Raw genomic sequence first — 18560 nt, forward strand, 5'->3', positions numbered from 1 at the left:
GTGGCACACTATATATCTATATCTATATATATATATATATATATATACACACACACACACACATACTATGAGAGAGAGAGATATATATAGAATATAGATATATAGATAGATATATCTATATATACAACTATTAGTAGTTGGATTGGACCCTGGGATAACAGTGGCCAATAGGACAAATCTAACCTAACACCAAACCGTGTTTTGAGCATTGTTTACACCTTTATTTTCCCATGCTGGATCTGTCCCAACTCATTACAACAAGCATTGTTTGGAACAATTGTTCCAGTTATCAACCTGTCCAGTCTATTCACAGGAGAGACGTAGCTTTACACAGACAGAAGCTGATTACACACCACGTAGCACCTATGTACTTATAAACCATGTTCTTGACAGCAATTATCAGTGTCATTGATGCCTCCCCCCCTCTGTGCACAAGGTGTGAAGAACTGATGATGGATGTGCTCTGCGTTGCACTGGAGCAGCTTTTATTCCAACTGCTGTGGAAATAGGGTTATTTTTATAGGGGAATTTCCTCAGTAAGAAGAAGAGTAAAGAGAATAGAGAAAGTGAAAATTCTAATTTTACCACATTGGTCATAGTAGGACAAAAGTGAAATCTCCCAAAAAAGAAAATTCCCTGTAATGACCCCCAGATATTTCTGTGTGTATTGTACTCCAATGTATAAAACAGTTGGATGGAACAGATGACATATTGTGGGTTTTGCTAATCTGTAGTGTTAATGGATAAGTCATTGGCTCATTAAAACTCAGTGGGTTCATCGCCTTGGGAGCATGAATGTCAACAAAATGTACTGGAAATTCGCCTCATACACTTTGAGAGATCGTGCGTGCAGTGTTGACATTCTGGGCCTGAAGAAGATGCCAGCAGAAAGCTCATAGAGTGTCCAAAATGGAAAGGGGTTATCCTGTTAAGTTGTTAAGGGCATGAATGTGCTCAGTAAATTTCATAGCAAACTGCCCATTCCTTATATAGGAATGGGAATTTTTATTTAATGGAAGCATCAAGCAGACGGTGATGGGTATGACCATGATCCAGGAGCAGTTTTTTTTTTTTTTTTTAGATATAGCCACTAATTTTTGATACAATGTCGCAATCTAATGATGGTCTTTCAGTCCAACGATTTGGTCCAGAATGAAATACAGTACAAGCTGCCATTTAATTTCTTTCAGACATTCATGATCCTGAGAGGATAAATCCTGATATTTTGTTTTTCCTCTCACTCTTCATCTAGCACCACCAACAGGTCACTTGCCCAACACTTAAGCTGGTTATGGATATGGCAGTATACCTCTAAAACAAATGACTGAGTTCCTTTCAGTCTTAGTTGTTATTGTCAGTGGTAATTCAGGTGTTGTACTGGACTGAATTTGTCATAGTGACGAGGCTGAGCCAGAAGGCAAAGCACTTTATTTACCAGATGATTTAAGCTTCAACCCCTCAACTATTGTCATGAGCTTTCGGTTGAAACCAAGAGAATTACATAGCAGATACAGGTGACCAACATTAGTTTTTTTTTTCGCAGGGTGGCTTTTCTCAGCCTTAGGGACTGCTCCTACTTGTTTGAAGGAAATAGCTGAGGTGGTTCAGACATACTAGCTGATGGTCCTCCAACCAAAATCTCCATGAAACTTTCTGCATTCCTGAAGATTGGTGAATAATTGTCAGATGTTTAGCAATTCTTCTCTAGTGAAAGTACTCATGTTGGAGTTGCAAAAGGTAGAACAAATAAACAAAAACAGTGAAAGCACGAGAGAGCTAAGAACCGAGGCAGCCATCTGAAGGTATGGAGGTATACAGAATAAATGATGAGCAACATGGACCTGTGGCTACAGTACAGATTGCTGGGTCTGTTCCAGCTCTCCTCTGACTCATTAAAGAACAAAATACTGAAAATAAACACACCATAAACACTATAAATATCGTCTGGTATGCTTGGGACCTGCTGACCCGATTTTGCCACAGATCAGCCTTCAGCGCCTTCCCTCTACCTGACAAGAGCCTTTTGCTGACCCTGCCGTCGCTTTCATGTTGAAAGCAGTTTTAAATGTGTTCCCTCTCAAGGTATCTTTGGGACACAGTTCATGTTTTCTCTCGTTCTTCCCTTCATATTTATAGAGCTCCTGCATCTTGTGAGCTTATAAAGCATTAGCCATCAGAAACACCGCAGCATATTCTATCAAATTAGCACTTGACAGAAAATTTTTTGTATGTTCTCATCACTGTCAAGGGAACAAAGGTAGATGCTGTGAAATCTGAGGTGGAGTAGCAGTGAAGCTTTGGAGCCAGTGGGGCATTAGATGCAAGACTTTATGAGCTCCATGACCACTGCTCAGAGGCATTTTCCCTGGAAGAGTGAGGTTGAATGAATGTTTTATTTGTACATTTTATTGTCCTTTTTTTCTCTCAGCACAACAGTAAAGTTAACAGGGAGTCCTGAAGTAAGACACATCCAGCTTATAATTAGCCGAGGCTGCTAATGACGTGATATGGTGAAGTTAGAGGCCGAGCCACTGTGCAGTTTGAATTAAATGAACACTGATTATTACTGACTATTGTAATAAAGAAAACTATTCTCATTTTAAAATGGTAAATCTGTTGCCACTATAAGTACTTGTTATGTACAAAGCTTTTGTGTTTTTTGTGGATTAGCACTATTGAAAGTGTCTAAGCCATTGCTTTTCTGTTCAGTGATTGTTCTGGATGAGCAGACTTTCTGGTTTATGGAAAGCAAACATTTGCAACTCATTTTTGAGTAGCAATGCGATGGGTTTGAATTGAAAACCATGACTGCGCATGGCTCAGTCATGCACAGACCAACAATGAGAGGTGGTCAAAGGCTGACTCGACAGAAGGGGCAATTGTGTCTAAGATTGAAATCCTCTCAGCAGAACCAAAGAAATTACTTGTCAGGGCCGCTCTGGACCTCCTAGCCACCATCACAAGGGCCCAGATGATTTAAAACAGGGGCAGACCGGGCTGCACTGTATGGCGAAGAGGGGAGCTGGAGCTGGTGTATCTCTTTGATTGGTCAAAGTGACAGCAGAGTGGCAGGTGTCGTGACAGCCAGGCGCCACATCAGTCCTCAGTGGGCCCAGACCTCCCAACAGCATTCACTCATTCATTTCACTCGCACTCACAGACTGAATGACATGATCGAGAGACAGAGGGAGTTTTAGGCAGCCAGAGAGGCCTGAAAAGACTCAGAGATAATTACTGTCTCTACAGATTTCTTAGAGAGAGTAAGACAGAGGGGGCGGAAGGGCAAGCCAGCAGGTGTTATGCTTCATTACATTATTATTAAAAGAGCAACATATTGTTGGGGTTGGGCTGGTTGAGAGCACTGCAGTACAACGAAGAAAAGGGCAGCATCACTGGTTCCAGAAGATTTCCTCTCCCACTGTCAATTAAGATCTGAAAATGTAAACGGTAGCCTCATCACAGAAACATACTGAATAATTTTATACAACTATGCTGTGGCCAACATCTATACTGTAAATGTTTAAAATGGCTTTCTGCAAAGACTTTCGAAGGGAACTATGTACTAGAGTATTATATTATCATATTAGGTTTATATTTTGATCTAACCGCTAGCAGTGTTGCATTTACAGCCTTTCTTGCAACGTTCAGGTTCTTTATCAAATCTTAAAGGAGCCGATCCATCAGTGAGGTGTTTCAGTCTGGTCCAAAATGTTGGATCAACCAACCAACATGCCCCTCCCTGGAGCCACAGTGCAAGCGTGGCTAAAAACGTGGTTGTCATTTAGCAGGGATGACACACTCTTGTCTGCTTCTCTCTCTCATTTCTTGGTTTGGTTTTGTGTGTTTGTGTAGCTGTAAACAGAAGCTGTATGCGGAGAAGCTGCCCAACACCAGCATCATCATCCCGTTCCACAACGAGGGCTGGTCGTCACTGCTGAGGACCGTTCACAGCGTGCTCAACCGCTCTCCTCCACAGCTCATCGCGGAGGTCATCCTGGTCGACGACTTCAGCGACAAAGGTACAGAGGGCACACACTCATCACTGACTTGAAAACACACCCGTGCCAGTGCGCACGCATTCACACAGGAACGCGAGCCCAGCTGCAGTCAGTGGGGCTTGCCCGTTATAAACTACTTTTATTGGTCTGTGGCATTTTCTTCTTTTGTCTCTCTTCCTCTTTCATGCATGCACACGAACTGCTTTCAAACACACAAACCACTGAGTCATTTGTTTGCCAGTGTTGGTGACTGTTGCATGAATAATGAGCCGTTCAGAAACAAACTATTACCTTCTGCTGAGGCCCAAATGTGATCTCAAAACACTCTTGCTTTCCTATATCATGTGCAGGCTGAAGGAGGAATAGACACAAACAAACACACACACTCAGTGTGTCTCGACAGCCCAGCTGGTCATATATTAACAAGACCAGGGAGCAGCTAGCATTGCTATGCTCGCGGCTCTACTCTAGAGTGTGTTTGTGTGTACATGTGCCTGTAAACTGTAATTTCACTGGTGTGTCAGGGCACCAGTGAAATCCGGGCTTCGACGTTTTTAATCGCTGGATATTGGTCTAACTTGTGATTTCATGGAGGTTTGTGATTGAGCACTGGCACATAAATATGGCCTATAAAAGTATGCAACAAGATATGCAAGATCTACAAAAAAATCTAATTAATGCTAAACTTTCCATTCAAATGTTAGCCTCTCATCGCACTGATCTTTGAACGACAGCTATTACCCTGGTATTTTAATAAACCTTAGCGAGTGGGTATGCCAACTGTGCTCGTGTACTACGCTAGACTGTTCTCTCGCTGTCGCTAGCTGACCCCAAGTTCAGCCGAGGCTGCCAAAGCATGACAGTTTCTGAGTCTGACATGTCTGAAAATTTAGAGATATAAAGGAAAAACCCACATTATCTAAGTTATACTGTATGGGCCCTTTTTTTTTTTTTTGCACCATCCTCAGACTGAACTTTACATTTGTTCCCACACTAGTAATAAAGAATATCAGAATAGCAAAGTTGTCTCTCCTGTTACCTTTTTATAAGGTGAAATCCAGTAGTTTTGTTTTCAGGTGTGTAATGAGCTTCACGTTCTCCCCCGGCTGCTAGAAATTGTTCATTTTTAAAAAAAACAAATAATAATAATAATATTTTTTGTTAATCTTTTTAATCCTCAGTGATTTTTATCCTGTTTATATTGCAATTAATGTTTAATTTGTTTTTTTTTTGGGGGGGGGTTGTTACAAAACTGGGACTGTGGATTAGTTTTTAAATGCAAAGCCTCAAGCTTCCTCACAGAGATCATATTATTATAGTGTTTGGAGTGACTGCAGTATCTGACAGATGGTGATGAGGGCATTCTGTGACCCTACTAGTAATAGGGAGGTTAGCGGCGGAATTATCCAGCTTCTGCTGTGGATCAGTATTCTCACACAGTCGGCCTAATCAGTCTGAACTCAGGAGTTAATGTACAGCTTTGAACCCTTACATAATAAATCGGGGGACAAGTGCAATATTATCACCGGGGTCTGAGTGGTGGCGAGAACAAGATATTCATTATGAGGCCTGGTTAAGAGCCACCGTGTGACGCATAATTTCCTGTTCACTATTCCATTTCCTTAGTTATTAAATAACGCATTAAAACTATATGGAGAGAGAAGAAGAAAGGATACGAGGGAATCATTTTATTGGCTGTTCGGAGTTGAATATTACAGTGTCATAGGGACAGGTAGTATTAAAGAGTGAGGCATACGCCCACATTTCATCAAACCCTCTCAGCCACTTTCCTTGATGCTGATCTCTGCTCCATGGCAGCATGGTGGCCCCACAGTTGATGCCCTTTACATTAGTTGATGCTATTTTGTTGTGGTACCTCAGAGCCGACACGAGGAAGATAAACAGTTGATGAGATGTTTTTCAGACTGCCGTTATATTTTCTGGGCCGCTAATTAGTACCTGCTTTCTGTGCCATGTAATTATAGTCTCGCTGCTGAGCCGAGTTTCAGGAACAGCCTCATCTCTCCTTTTAAAAATCATAGTGAATACAGCTATTCATATTAGACTCAAAGGGTACCTGACGATTTATATTTGTTTGTCTGCGCTCTTGCTATGCTCTGCTGTAGTTTGTGTTTTATTAAAGGTGAAAACGTTTCTCTTTCAGTACAGAGTGTGTTTGGTGGATATTGGAGTTCTTTGTCGCTTCAAACTCGAGTGTGCTCAAAGTGTGAACTCAGAGTGAGGTTGTGCAGTGCTTTTAGTCATCCAGAATGCTTGGGAAAAACACTGAGCGGAAGAATGTGAGCTGTGAGGGAGTTTGATGGTGTCACCTTGGGACTGTTGTGTGCTGAGGATCATCAGATTCAAGGTGGGGGTCAGATGGCTTTCATTGGGAGTCTATTTATTCCCCGCTGTGCCCTGCGTTTCCATTTTTTTTTTCACTCTAAAGACCAAGGTACGTGCCGTTTTGAAAGTTATGCTTCTGACTAAAAGTTGTGCTTCTTTCTCACTGCACTTGTTCCGGCCTTAACAGGAATAAGGTCTCTTTAAGCTGTTAGAAGCTCTGTAGCAAATGCTCTCACGTACCAGCTGAATGTAGACTTCAGCAGCTGCTCCTGCAAGCTCTCCTGTAAAACAGCAGCACATGCATCTGCATTCTGTGTATTACACCATCTGCGTTTTGTTGCTTCATGCCTGGTAGGGTTTCACAGTTTGGGCTGAAAATGAAAAAACCGTTACTGTGCTAAACTGTGAAGACACAATTATTTATCACACCCTAGGCATCTATTCTTGGGAACATGGCAGTTTATTGCATTTTAAGTTAAACTTGCCTCAGATATACAGCTCTTTGAATCAAAATAATGCTTTCCTTAAATGAAACCGGTGTCCTGCCTTATAGCCTATATAATAGAAATATGACCCAAGTGTAATATTATTAATAATGTCTCTGCAGACTTAACCATAATAATAGGGTATATTTCCACATTGATTCTACTTGAGGAAAAATCTAGCTTCTTCCAAGCCTATTTAGTTGCAACCCAGGAGTTTTTGATCATTTGGTCAGCTAACGGAGTTTGCCCAGTCGTCGTGGGCAAACTTTTGCAGATGCAGATGCAGTCTCCACCTTTTTAAGCACTTTGAGGACTTCTCGTCCAGGTTGGCTGAAAAGGCTGACTGAGGTTCAAGGATCCCTCTTGATCTAGGAAACAGCAGTTGAGCAAACAATCTCACCACGAGGTCCTTTGAGTAGCTCTGCCTTACGCTATCTTATTTCGGGGATACACTAAATACTCAAAAAAGTCATTATTACAGTTGATCCAGTACTGAATTCTTTTTTTCTGAGGTAGTTGGCTGCTCTGTGCCTCCCTGTTCATATGTGATAGCTTTAAAATACACTTTGTTTATTTGATTCCGAAGGACTGACAATAAAACACTGAGGTTTACCAATAACGTTTTAAATGGTTCACTCTCATACTAAACTTGACTATAGCTGCAAATGCCTGGAGTGTTGTTCAGAAGTTTTGGCTCCTCTCCTCTGAGTTAAATTGGCCTCCTCTCCCTCACACGGGCTGAGACTCGGCTCTCCGACTCCAGCAGCGTGAAATGAATAAACATAAGAACGATGTGTTTTTGTCTGCTCAAAATATAAGTCAAGGTACGGTACAGGCTTATTCTATACTTTTTCTGCACTTTTCATGTCATGACATGTCTGAAATTCATACAGATGTTTGGCTAAGATCCTTTAGGTAATCCATCACACTGGGTAATTTTCTCCTATTTTCTTTGTTGCTGTGATGTAGTTATGAGCAGGGAGGGGGCCTCAAAAATGAGAATTGGCCGCTGAAAAGAACTAAATTAATTGGGTCTGTTGTTCCAAACAAGATGATGTGAATTTGGTGTGAATAAGTGAGCTCGGCATCACAAAGGTTGTTGTCTTGGCAGCTGACTCAAGTGTCCTTGAACACAGCGGCACATTTTCCAAACAGCTATTGTTTGGAACTGCAATACCATATGACATTGCAGGTAACAGCAGTTAAGAAAGGGCAACTTCATTTTCACTGATATCTCAAGCAGGTTTTTGGTCCAAGTTGACTATCATAGCATATTTAAAAGAAGTGAAAAGAAAATGGATAGCCTAGAAGTTAGGTGCATCACACACTATGTGCAGTTAATGGCTCTGGTAGTTGGTCAGTATTTTCCCTCTTTACAGCAACTGCAAGAAATAAGCAGCGATGGTTGGGGAGGCACAGACTTTGCATACATGCACACAAGAAAGCAAATACTCAGACTCAGTTTATATGCACAGAAGTAACCTGCTAATGTAAAATCTGCATATACAGTGCGTTCATCGGGTCAGCAAAGCTGGGAGCACATTTTAAGATTATTGAAACGTACAAAGACTGGACACCACACACTTAACGACGATCTCCACTGAAATTCGGAGCGCACTCTGAAGGACTCTGGGTCTGGAGACTGAAGAGGGCCGTCTCTAGTAGGTCAGGTTTTGACTGCCCGCATGCCTTTGAGTTAGCGAACGCTAGCCATCACAATTTGGACGTAATGTCAGGTGTTGACATTATTTCCATGGAGTCTAACATTAGCTAGTGTACTTGTTATTCCAAATTCCACTTACAACCTAAGTTGAGCTCCTCGGTCAAAGTGCCAGCTTAACGTTAATGTTAGTACCCGATGGTTCCATAGATATTATTAGCAAAGCTGATACGTAACAACAGAACGTGTGTTAAAGTGGCCTGATTATGTTGCTTGAGAAAGGAAAACGACAAGCTCACTGAAAACGACAGAAGCTGAATTGAAATCACCTTGTGACAGTTTTTTTCAGTGGGGGTTGTGAAACCAATTTATAATATCATCAATAAGCTCTGCACCAAAGCCCCAGGAAGCGGATAATAAAGTAAGAACTACTCTTTCACTCAGCGTAGTACAGTTTGCAGTCTCCTCGCTGCTTTCGGACCCTTTGCTTCTGTTCTTATTTCTTCCGGTCACACGTCTAATGTCAGCAGACCAGATAGTCGTAATGAACGGCGGGCAGTGACAGGATCAGAAGACAATCAGTTAAAATGCCTAAATATTTAATACTATGCACCGTATGATTTTATCTCCCAGCTGTCAGCACCAGCCGATCCAGAATGAAAGAGATTCAATCATCGCACCCAAATCATATTTACAACTGGTTCTACAATCATAATCTGTGTCCTTGCCATGATCTGACATCTTTATTATCCAGATCTTACTTTTATTTGTTTATATTTAGTTTTACATATCCAATTTTTTTGGAGGACAGCACAGTGAGAGCACGGGCTCTAGTGAAAGAGTACATACTGTAGTTGTTCCTTAAAGTGCGACTGCATAAACACAATTTACAAAGAATCAACTCAGTTCTGGAAACTGACTTAACTAAACCGATAGCAGCTCCCTCGTATCAGTTTCAGTTTTAGTCGGACCTTGAATTAAATGGTTTTGATGAGGAGGCTGTATCGCTTAGTGTAGGGATCTTGCTTTTCATCCCAATGCATTGCTGTAACAGCGACGTTTTCCTGTCTGAAGCCTTTGCTAAGCACATGTTGACATGTATAAAGTGACACCTTCCTCCCATTTAAAAAAAAGACCCCACAAGCCCTCTAGTGGCCGCAGTAATTATGACGGGAGCAAACAACGAAGTTAGTGATGTGATGACGTTGACAAAACATTTGACCTTGACATGGGAGACAATTGTTTGTTTCCTGCGGGAAACCGGTGGTCAACGTTATTTCTTTTATCCTCGACCGTTCTATAACCTTGACCCCATGGGCATTATTGTAACCATGACAACCAAGGTCCTTTAACCCCTAAGTACTTATTTTGACCCCAACCATGATCTTTTCCTAAACCTAACCAGACCTTTGCCATACTCTTGTCACATCATAAAAAGGTTAGTTATTTGTTTTTCAACAGTGTTTTTCAACACTTTCAGGATACAGTCCTATGGGTTTTAGCAGGAAGTAGGGACAAATGACCTTTACTGTTGTAAACGCACTTACACAAGGAAAGAGAAGTTCTGTTGGGTTTTTACTGGCAAAATTTTGATTTTGCATAGCACAGTATTTGTTATTGCCAAATTATGCAACCTCTTAGCAGGAAACAGCTTCACACACTTAGTGAAAATCTCCCGTCTTTTCAAAGTGGGGATGATAATTTCCTGTTCCACCCACGAATATGCAAACAAAAAAGAAAAGAAACTGAAATTACATCTAGCAAATATTTACATCCACTCTTACTTATCACCTTGTCACTGTAAACTGATCTCAGTCCCTCCCCGCTCCCTTATGTTCATACCCTTCCTCGCTCTGCCTTTCTCAGTCTCTCTCTGCTCACCTCCGTGTTGTCGGAGCAGTTTATTCAGGCAAAACACTGACTCACAGATATTATGCAAACACTGAAACCTGCTGTTTTTATCTCCCCTCTTCCCCTCATCTCTCTTAATGTCTCCTTTTCTTTCCATCTCTCCTCTTACTTTTCTTCTCTTTTTCCCCTCCATGTGTCCAATACCTTCTTTGTCTCTTCTTGTTTCCTTTTTGTCTTTTCTTCACTAGTCTTATCTTAAGCACCTCTGCCTATCTCTTGACGTCGACCCTGATTCATCTCTTAATGTCTTTGCTTGTTTGGGCTTCTCTTGTCTTACCTTTAAATCTGTGTGTGTGTGTGTGTGTTTGTGTGTGTGTGTTTTTCTAAAGTTTTTTTTGTCTTTCTTTGGTGTTTCTTTATCTTTTACTTGTCTGAATTTTTTTACTCTTTTCCTCCACTTTACATGGCCTTGGCTCCCATGTCTCATCTTGACATCTTTCCTGTGACAAACTTCACAAACATCTTCTTTCAGTTGTTGTCTTCTCTTAATGCCTTTTTTCTTTCCCTTTTCTTGAAATTAGTTCACTTTTGTCCATTTAACAAGAAAAATGGCAAAAATTCTCATGTTCCATCTTGTCAAATTTGAGGATTTACTGCTTTTGTCCCTTTCACATCACTGTATATTACATACATTCTTGTACTGTTGGTTGGGCAAAACAAGTGAGTTGAAGATTTCACCTTAGGCTCAGGAAAATTGTGATAGTTTTTTTTGTTTTTTTGTTACTATATTCTGATATTTATTAGGCTGTTCATAACATTTGATTGATCATTACTGCCACCATTACTACAGTGGTAGAATCAAGCTGAAAGCAGAGGTGTTTGGGTTGATTACAGTTGGCAATCTCCATCTTGACAGATACAATGACTTGAATAAGTTTCAAATGTAGAAGTTTTTGAGTCTGAACTCAGTAGTAAACGCTGCCGTCAACTTTTTTGTCCAACTTCCACAGGAAAGTGGAAGTTCTGTGTAATAATTAAAACTTTGCCGACATTGCCTGCCAGCTTTAAAATCGACAAACCTCTAATCCATGACCTTTTGCATAGTAATCAGATGAAATACATAATTTAACAAAAATCTCAAACACAAAAATAGCTAAAGTGGAGAGAGCTGGGGAGAGACGGGTGCTGGCCTTTAGCGGTCCCCGTTTGTTTCATTGTTGGCGTACCTCTCTGAATTTAAACACGAGGATTTAATAGTGATCAGGAAGTGGTCAGTGATGAATTAAAGTGAAATTAATGTCATATAGCAGTGTGAAGGCTGCTTGTTTACTTTTGTCCTTCATACCTGATCTGTTTAATAAAGACACGGTTTCTTAATTACCAGTAACAAATGTTTTGAATTCCTCTACTTCAGTCTCTTATGTATCATATGTTGATACAGATAATCTTGTGATAAGCTGAATCTGATCATTTGCCGCAGCTCAAATTGCAGCTTCTATTTAGCATCCCTTCCTTTTCCTGGTTTTTCTCATTTATTTTCTCTCCCGTTTTTTTGTTTTTTTTTCTCTCTGATCTGCTTTGACCAACTCGGACTGCCATATGTTACACAGTATGTGGGTGTGATTTCCATTATTCATCTCTTTCAGAGATCATATGAACAAAGCTCCTAAATCGGACTCTGGTAGATCTGTCAGGTTCAGTGGCTGCTAGGACTGCTGGCTGTCATGTTACCGACCTCACTCCTCCACTCCCTGCTAATGTCTGCTGCTTTTGACTCGGAAAACTCTACTCAGTAGAAGATTGTTGGCAACAGTGAATGTCAGGTTTCAGTGTCGGTCCCTCAATCAAAGAGTGTTGAAGTGAAGTGTTGTTCCTCTTTTCTCGGTTCCCACTGACATTCAACAATCATAAAGGGAGAAATCCATCATAGAGAAGGCAGAGGGACCAATTTTTCTTCCCAATTTGCACCTGTTGGGTTTTGAGTAGGGGCTAAGACTGAAACAAAACAAAACAAAACTAAAACATCCCATGCTGAAACCTTTCTTTTCTGGATAAAAGGAAATATCATCAGATAAGATGTTATGGCATGCCCAAGGCTGAGTACCATGCAGACCTGGTTGATAACATGTTAAAAAAAAAAAACAAAAAACATACACAATCACAGGGAGAAAGTAGACATAAAAAGAATTTACTGCTTATTGATTTCACACTCAGAGAGTCAGCTGGTCGAAGTCTGATGGTCCTTGGGCTGAACGATATGACCGGAGATCTGTTGATATCATAAAATTGTATGTACATTTTAAAAATTGATTCAAAAATACTTTCTGATACTACTGATGTAATTCCTTTTGAAACAGGGTTTGGTTTGAAACATAAAGCAGTAACATCTCACTTAAAAATTTGCTGTGTCTTCATGAGTAAGATTTTATGTTTGAAGCGACTGGTACTAGTCAGGTTCCAGACTTCTGAATTGCCATCCATACCTTAGTGATTCAGATAGGTGGTTTTTTTCAATGATGGCTGTTTCCATCAGCTAGAGAAACAAGTGACCAATCCAGCCCCGTAAGTCTCCATGTAATACCCATTTCATGCTTTCTTTAAAGCATTAGCATTGGTGGTCATGGTGGCCTTGCTTTGATCTGACAATGGGGAATGAAGTCAAGAAAACTGTGACTGACTGACTGACAAAAAAATTGTAGATTTGTAGCCCTCAAAATTTTGGTTGGTCGGTTGGCGACTGTTAGTATCACTATTTTTACTTTTTTGTTTTATAGTTCAGCTGTGCTTCTTGCTGCCACTCTGTGGCATTCATAGCCTCACTAGCTGTGTGTTCTTCATTCTCCGCTGCAGAATTGTGTTTGGTCGTTTTTTCGTCCATGTTGGACACTGTCTCGTGAGGATGACCTTACTGCATTTACATGACACTCACATTTCTGCTTGGACTAAATGGTCAGCCAGCTGCTGCGTCAGCTCTGAGTTATCAGTTATCACTCTAATGGTCTTGTACAACGCAAAATGGCCACATTAGAAAATTTATATCAATAATGCTTTTGCTGTGTTATTAAAGATTCCTAAAATACCAAGGAGACACTTGGTTAAAAAAAGATTTTGTCAGCCAAAGGATGCCTTCATATTTCCCTTTTAATATCTCATCTCTGGCAAGTTATTGGGCCCAGACGTCTACATAAAAGAGTTTCATTTAACCAGGGACAGTGCAAGTCCAGATGTATCCATCATGGTTAACTGTGGGCTTTGACAGAGACAATCCCTCTCAGGAAGGACCAATGAGCTACACTGCAGTATCACCTCATGCGATGGAAACCTGTCACCGACTCCGGATTAATTGTCCAATTATTCAGTTACTGTCCAGTGCTTCGTGGGATCAATTAGACAACCGTCTGAAAAACAGTAGAAATTGATATATTTCATTTGGGAACACTGAAAGACAGTGAGAGAGAGTTGAGGTAGATGCTTCAAAGGGGAATTAAGTAATTTGACTTTCATAAAACCATATAATTGAAATGTCAACATCAACAGATCTCTGGCACATCTTATGGTGACCTGAAATAGACAAAAATGTAAAAGGCACCTTCACAATGAAATGAATAAATAGCCGAATGAATAAAATAGCTAATTAGAGCAGGGATCCAACAGAAGAGTGTAATGAAGATGTCATTTCTCTGGCTTTCCCGGCTTTCGTCTTTCTTTTAGCTTGAGATGAGTGCTGAGACCTCATTTGCAGGAACACCCTCTTTGTTTGAGAGGTTGAAAAAAGGTCAATTCAGAGATGGTAATAATGTTTCAGAGTCTTGAGCCTGAAATCGAGCATGTGAACATCAGTTACTGGCAAACCATTACCTGATTGTCTTACTCCCTTTGCAGTGTGAGAAAGCATTAGCGCTGGGTTGACAGTCTGGTGGCAGCAGGACAGGTGAAAAATCACGATTTGGCAAAATGGCTGTCATGATGACAGAAACGAGTACCTTTGTTTCACAGTCCTCTTTTATATTCCTCGTTTCTTGCATCCTTTACGCTACCACACATTCTGTGGGCGTAAGCGAAAAAAGCTCATCAGGGAAATCAGCCGATTGCCGATCATGTAAATGCATAAATAAATCCTCTGCCCAAGTCAGTGTACTTACTGAGTTATTGGTAGTGATATAACACAATGAATTCTTTTTTTTTTTTTTTTTTTTCCTCTCTTTTACAAGGCAGTTAAAGGAAAAAAACAATGGTTTAAATATCACACACTGACCACTTGTAGGTTTGAAGGTTGGCTCTGGAGACTTTGTGGCTCAAACTGGATTCAAATCAGTTGCATTCTAACAGTTACAGAATTTTAACCGTAAAAAAGTACTATCCAATATTAAAAGGAGTCTATCAAATAGTCTAAAGAAACTTCTCTAACCACTCTTGCAGCATAGTCCACTTCCGTGCTGTACTTTCATATTTTCCCTATCTTCTAAACACTAAGACATACAAAAATATGGCTAAATACACTGCTTTAGTTTGCTAGTGCAGTTAGCTGTTTTTCGTTCGTTGTTTGCAGCAGATGTAGCAAAGTTCTTGCTCTGTTGCTGCAAAGGAGCCACATGTCAGGCCAACAGGCAGTGTGTGATTGATACTGTAGCAGAAGTCCGGTGGTTTGTGTGCAGGTACATTATAAAGGAGCTCAGTATCCTGTTAGATAGGAGATTCTTCCTTACAGCTATTGCATTCCGTGGTGTCTAAGATAGCCCGAGGCATTGCACTTGATGTAGTTGTGTTATCTGCTCAGTATATTGTTAAATTGGTGAAGATGAGCTATTCATTTGCTTATATTATGCCAACTTGTAATTGCATGTGTTTCCTTAAGTTGCAGTGTGTTGAGCTCTTTTGGTGTGTGGAACATAATTTCATGAGTCTGATGATATTATTAGTGGAACTGTATTGTGACAATATGATCGTGGTGACATTTAACAAGTGGTTAAAATTTTATGAAACCAAGCAAAGAAGCCAACGTGGTAGATTTTGTGTAAAAGCTTGGTCACAGCAGCATCTAAAACATGGTTGAAATTGGTGGGGAAATAAATGGTCCACAAGCAACCAAACAAATGAGCTGGCTGACATTTACCAAGCTACCTCGGAGAGCTACTATAACGTTGTAACGTACATGATTGTGACTGACAAGTGTTAGTATGTTTCCACCATATTAGCCATTAGCTTGCCAGGCACAGTAGTTCACCAACTAGCCCTGCGAATAGTCGTCACGTCACCAAGCTTCTAGCACCACCTTTTTCGCGAAGAAGCTCAGGTGACTTTTGCCTCGCCCTTTTCTGGTGTGAACGAGTCTGAACACATGTATTAGACATTTTTCAGATGTAATTTGTAAAACTTGAGGTTTTCAGGGGAGTTGGGGATGGAAAGAGACCACTAGGAGAGGAATGCAGTTTAATAATGACAGGAGGAAGTAAGACAGAAAGACACACATTCTGTGGAGAGAGACATCACAAGTCTATGTGAAATCAAACATAGACCTGCTAACCTGCCCAGCTACAGTCAATGATGAGCTTTAGCTGGATGGATGGAGGGAGGGAGGAGAGGGAGGATGGCGATGATGGTGATGGGAGGTCAGCTCACTCTTCATTAGGCCTTAATTGAATTTCGCAGCCCATGCAGGGAGGATGTTCAGCCCTCGCTCTCCCTGCAGGGGAGAGTTGTCTCGCTCCAGCTTCCCAACCTCCCCAATACTTTCAAGGTTAGCTCAGCTAATGGGCTAATTTCTCCATGGATTTCTCTGCTCACCATCTGTCATCTACATGTCTGACCATGTAGACGTGCAGGTACACGCTCCACCACGTGATGCTGCTTCAATAGAGCTGAGTCCTACAGACCCTGTTCAGAACCACAGTAGACCTCTGGCCCCGATAACAGCTGACGTGTGGCAGCGTCCCCCTTCATTTTTCTCCCATCTGCCTCGCTCTTCACCCACGCTCTGGTTTAATTTTTGTTCGATACTTTTGTTTCCTCCCCTGTTTTCAGGGCCAGTGGGTAAAAGGTGATGTATTTACACGAGAGGCAGCACAAAGCAGTGGAGCACGTTATCTTGTTGTAGCAAGTGTTTATTTTTTTCCCTCCTTTTTAATTGGAGTGTACTTTGGAGATGAGAGCTGTTCTTCGGGGAGGCTGACTTCATTAGCACCTGTAAGTGTCCAGGCATGTTAGCGGAAAGGGAGAGACTGACAGAGAAAGGCATATTGGAGGAGTTGTCCTTAATAAATGCTTGTCAGGAAATAATTGGATGTGATATCTCAAACTGAGTCAAAAATTATCTAATGTTGCTCTTCTTCCCAGACAAAACGTGCTCCTCATTTAATATATAATGCTCAAAACTCTTTTTCATCCTATTTTGAAGTTTTAGTTGTTATTTTCTCTTTGTTTTAAAGCGCAGGACGAATACGACTTCACAGAACGAGACATGTTCTTTGTTTTGTCTTGTTTCAATAAAGAGGTTGTTGTTAGTATTATTTCTGTTTAATTGAAGTTTAAATTGAGAACTGGAGCTGCTCCCCAAGGAGTGTCATTAGCATCTGTAATAGTGGAAATAACTGGCATCCTCCCAGCCTAATGGGGGCAATCTTAGTACCAAAACAATCATAAACGCAATTTAACCATTAACCGCAACGCAAAAGAGAAGGGGAGGAAAAAGGGAAAGAAATGGGCAATGAGTAATGGACAATATGAGACAGGATGGTGTTTGAGCTAGAGACTTTTTATGTTTTAATAACTTTCCCTGGAGAGCAGAGAAGCCATTTTGACTGTTAAGCAAATTGAAGAAAGCAGCTCTAGAGGATGGACAGATAGTGGATAAGGAAACATTAGAAAATGCCTGTATGTTGGCTGAATGTATTGATTTGAAGCACAGGGAGACTGGTGATTTATTAATCAGGATGCATGTTGGTGTCATGCTTGTTGTTTGTATCGTTTGCCTGCTCTGCAAACAAAAAAAACAAAAAACTGCTTCTAATTATGTATGATGGCTGTGAAAATTAGCTTTAATGCACTCCTCTCTTTATACTTTCTTTTCTTCTCATCTATGCTTGTCATTTACCTTCCTTGTTCATTCTTCTTATCATTATTCATCTCTTATGTTGTTGATTGTATTCTTTTTTTCTTTCGATTTATTTAGTTTAGCTCCAGTTTATAATAACATGTAAAGAAAAAATATTGGGGATTTAAGTTATCTGAGTAGGTTTTGGATGCAGATATGATTAAAACTCTGAAACAAGCTTTTAACATCTTATCTGTGGTTTCTCGTCATTAAAAAATTCCCTACTGTTAAAGAGATGCTAGAGGGAGGCATAAAGCACACAGGGATGATCCTTCCAAAATCCTTGGGCTGGAGAATGTCTAAACTTAACCACCTTACACTACCTACTCAACTCAAAACACTGAAAGGAGCAGCAGTTAAATGTAATTGCTAAAGTTAATCATTTCAAAGATGCCTGTTTAAAAGCCTAAAAGTCCTTAAAGACAACAGTGATTTAAGCAAAATCTATTTCAAGAAAGACAATGACTCTCTCAAGGACTAACAATCCCCATTGGGATATTTTTACAGCAGTCGACAGCAGCAGTACAAGAACCGCTCGACAGGATGAGGTTTGGAGATTTAGTGTGAACATAACATCGGTGCTGCCTTGTTAACAGTGTCTTAACAGTGACTCTGGCTCTGTAGCTTTTACTGTTCTGTCTTCATGAAGTCAGTTTGGCTCTGGCGTATCACTGCTTCCCCGTCATTTCATCCTCATCATTTGTAATGTTACCATCAATAATTTGCAGGGCACAGTACCATGTTTTTGGGTGTTTTCTTGCGGCGCCTTTCTGTTACGCTTTACTGTAGAAAATCAGGATCAGACTACATGGTATGTTTGCCTTTCAAGATGGTCATTACATCAGATTGGTTGAGTCATAAATTTTTGAGGCATACTCAAGAACAGTTTTCACTTGGAGTGGGCACACTACAGGTTTCACTGCAGCCAAACATAGCATGTGTGATAGGTGACCGGCAAGGTGCCAGGGACTGACTTTACTCTTCCACATGACTGCATCAACAACAAATCTTTACATAGGTAATGGTTCTATGAATAAGTGACAATGAGACACTGACTAAATACTCTGAGGCAGTTGTAGAACGGTGACTATTGGTACAAAGATTTAAAACTGAAATTTGACACAGAGCCC

General features: G+C 40.6%; 1 protein-coding gene across 2 annotated transcripts in view; it reads left to right on the forward strand.

Annotated features, from left to right (window-relative positions):
* Positions 1 to 18560, forward strand: part of LOC120802471 (polypeptide N-acetylgalactosaminyltransferase 10-like) — a 91691-nt gene that overhangs the window by 34383 nt on the left and 38748 nt on the right. For both annotated transcript variants that reach the window (XM_040150330.1, XM_040150331.1), the window contains exon 4: positions 3853 to 4019. In XM_040150330.1, coding sequence (XP_040006264.1) covers positions 3853 to 4019 — 167 coding nt within the window. The remainder of the gene's footprint in view (positions 1 to 3852; positions 4020 to 18560) is intronic.

The sequence above is a fragment of the Xiphias gladius genome, chromosome 17, assembly GCF_016859285.1.
Source record: "Xiphias gladius isolate SHS-SW01 ecotype Sanya breed wild chromosome 17, ASM1685928v1, whole genome shotgun sequence".
NCBI classification, from domain to species: Eukaryota; Metazoa; Chordata; class Actinopteri; order Istiophoriformes; family Xiphiidae; genus Xiphias; species Xiphias gladius.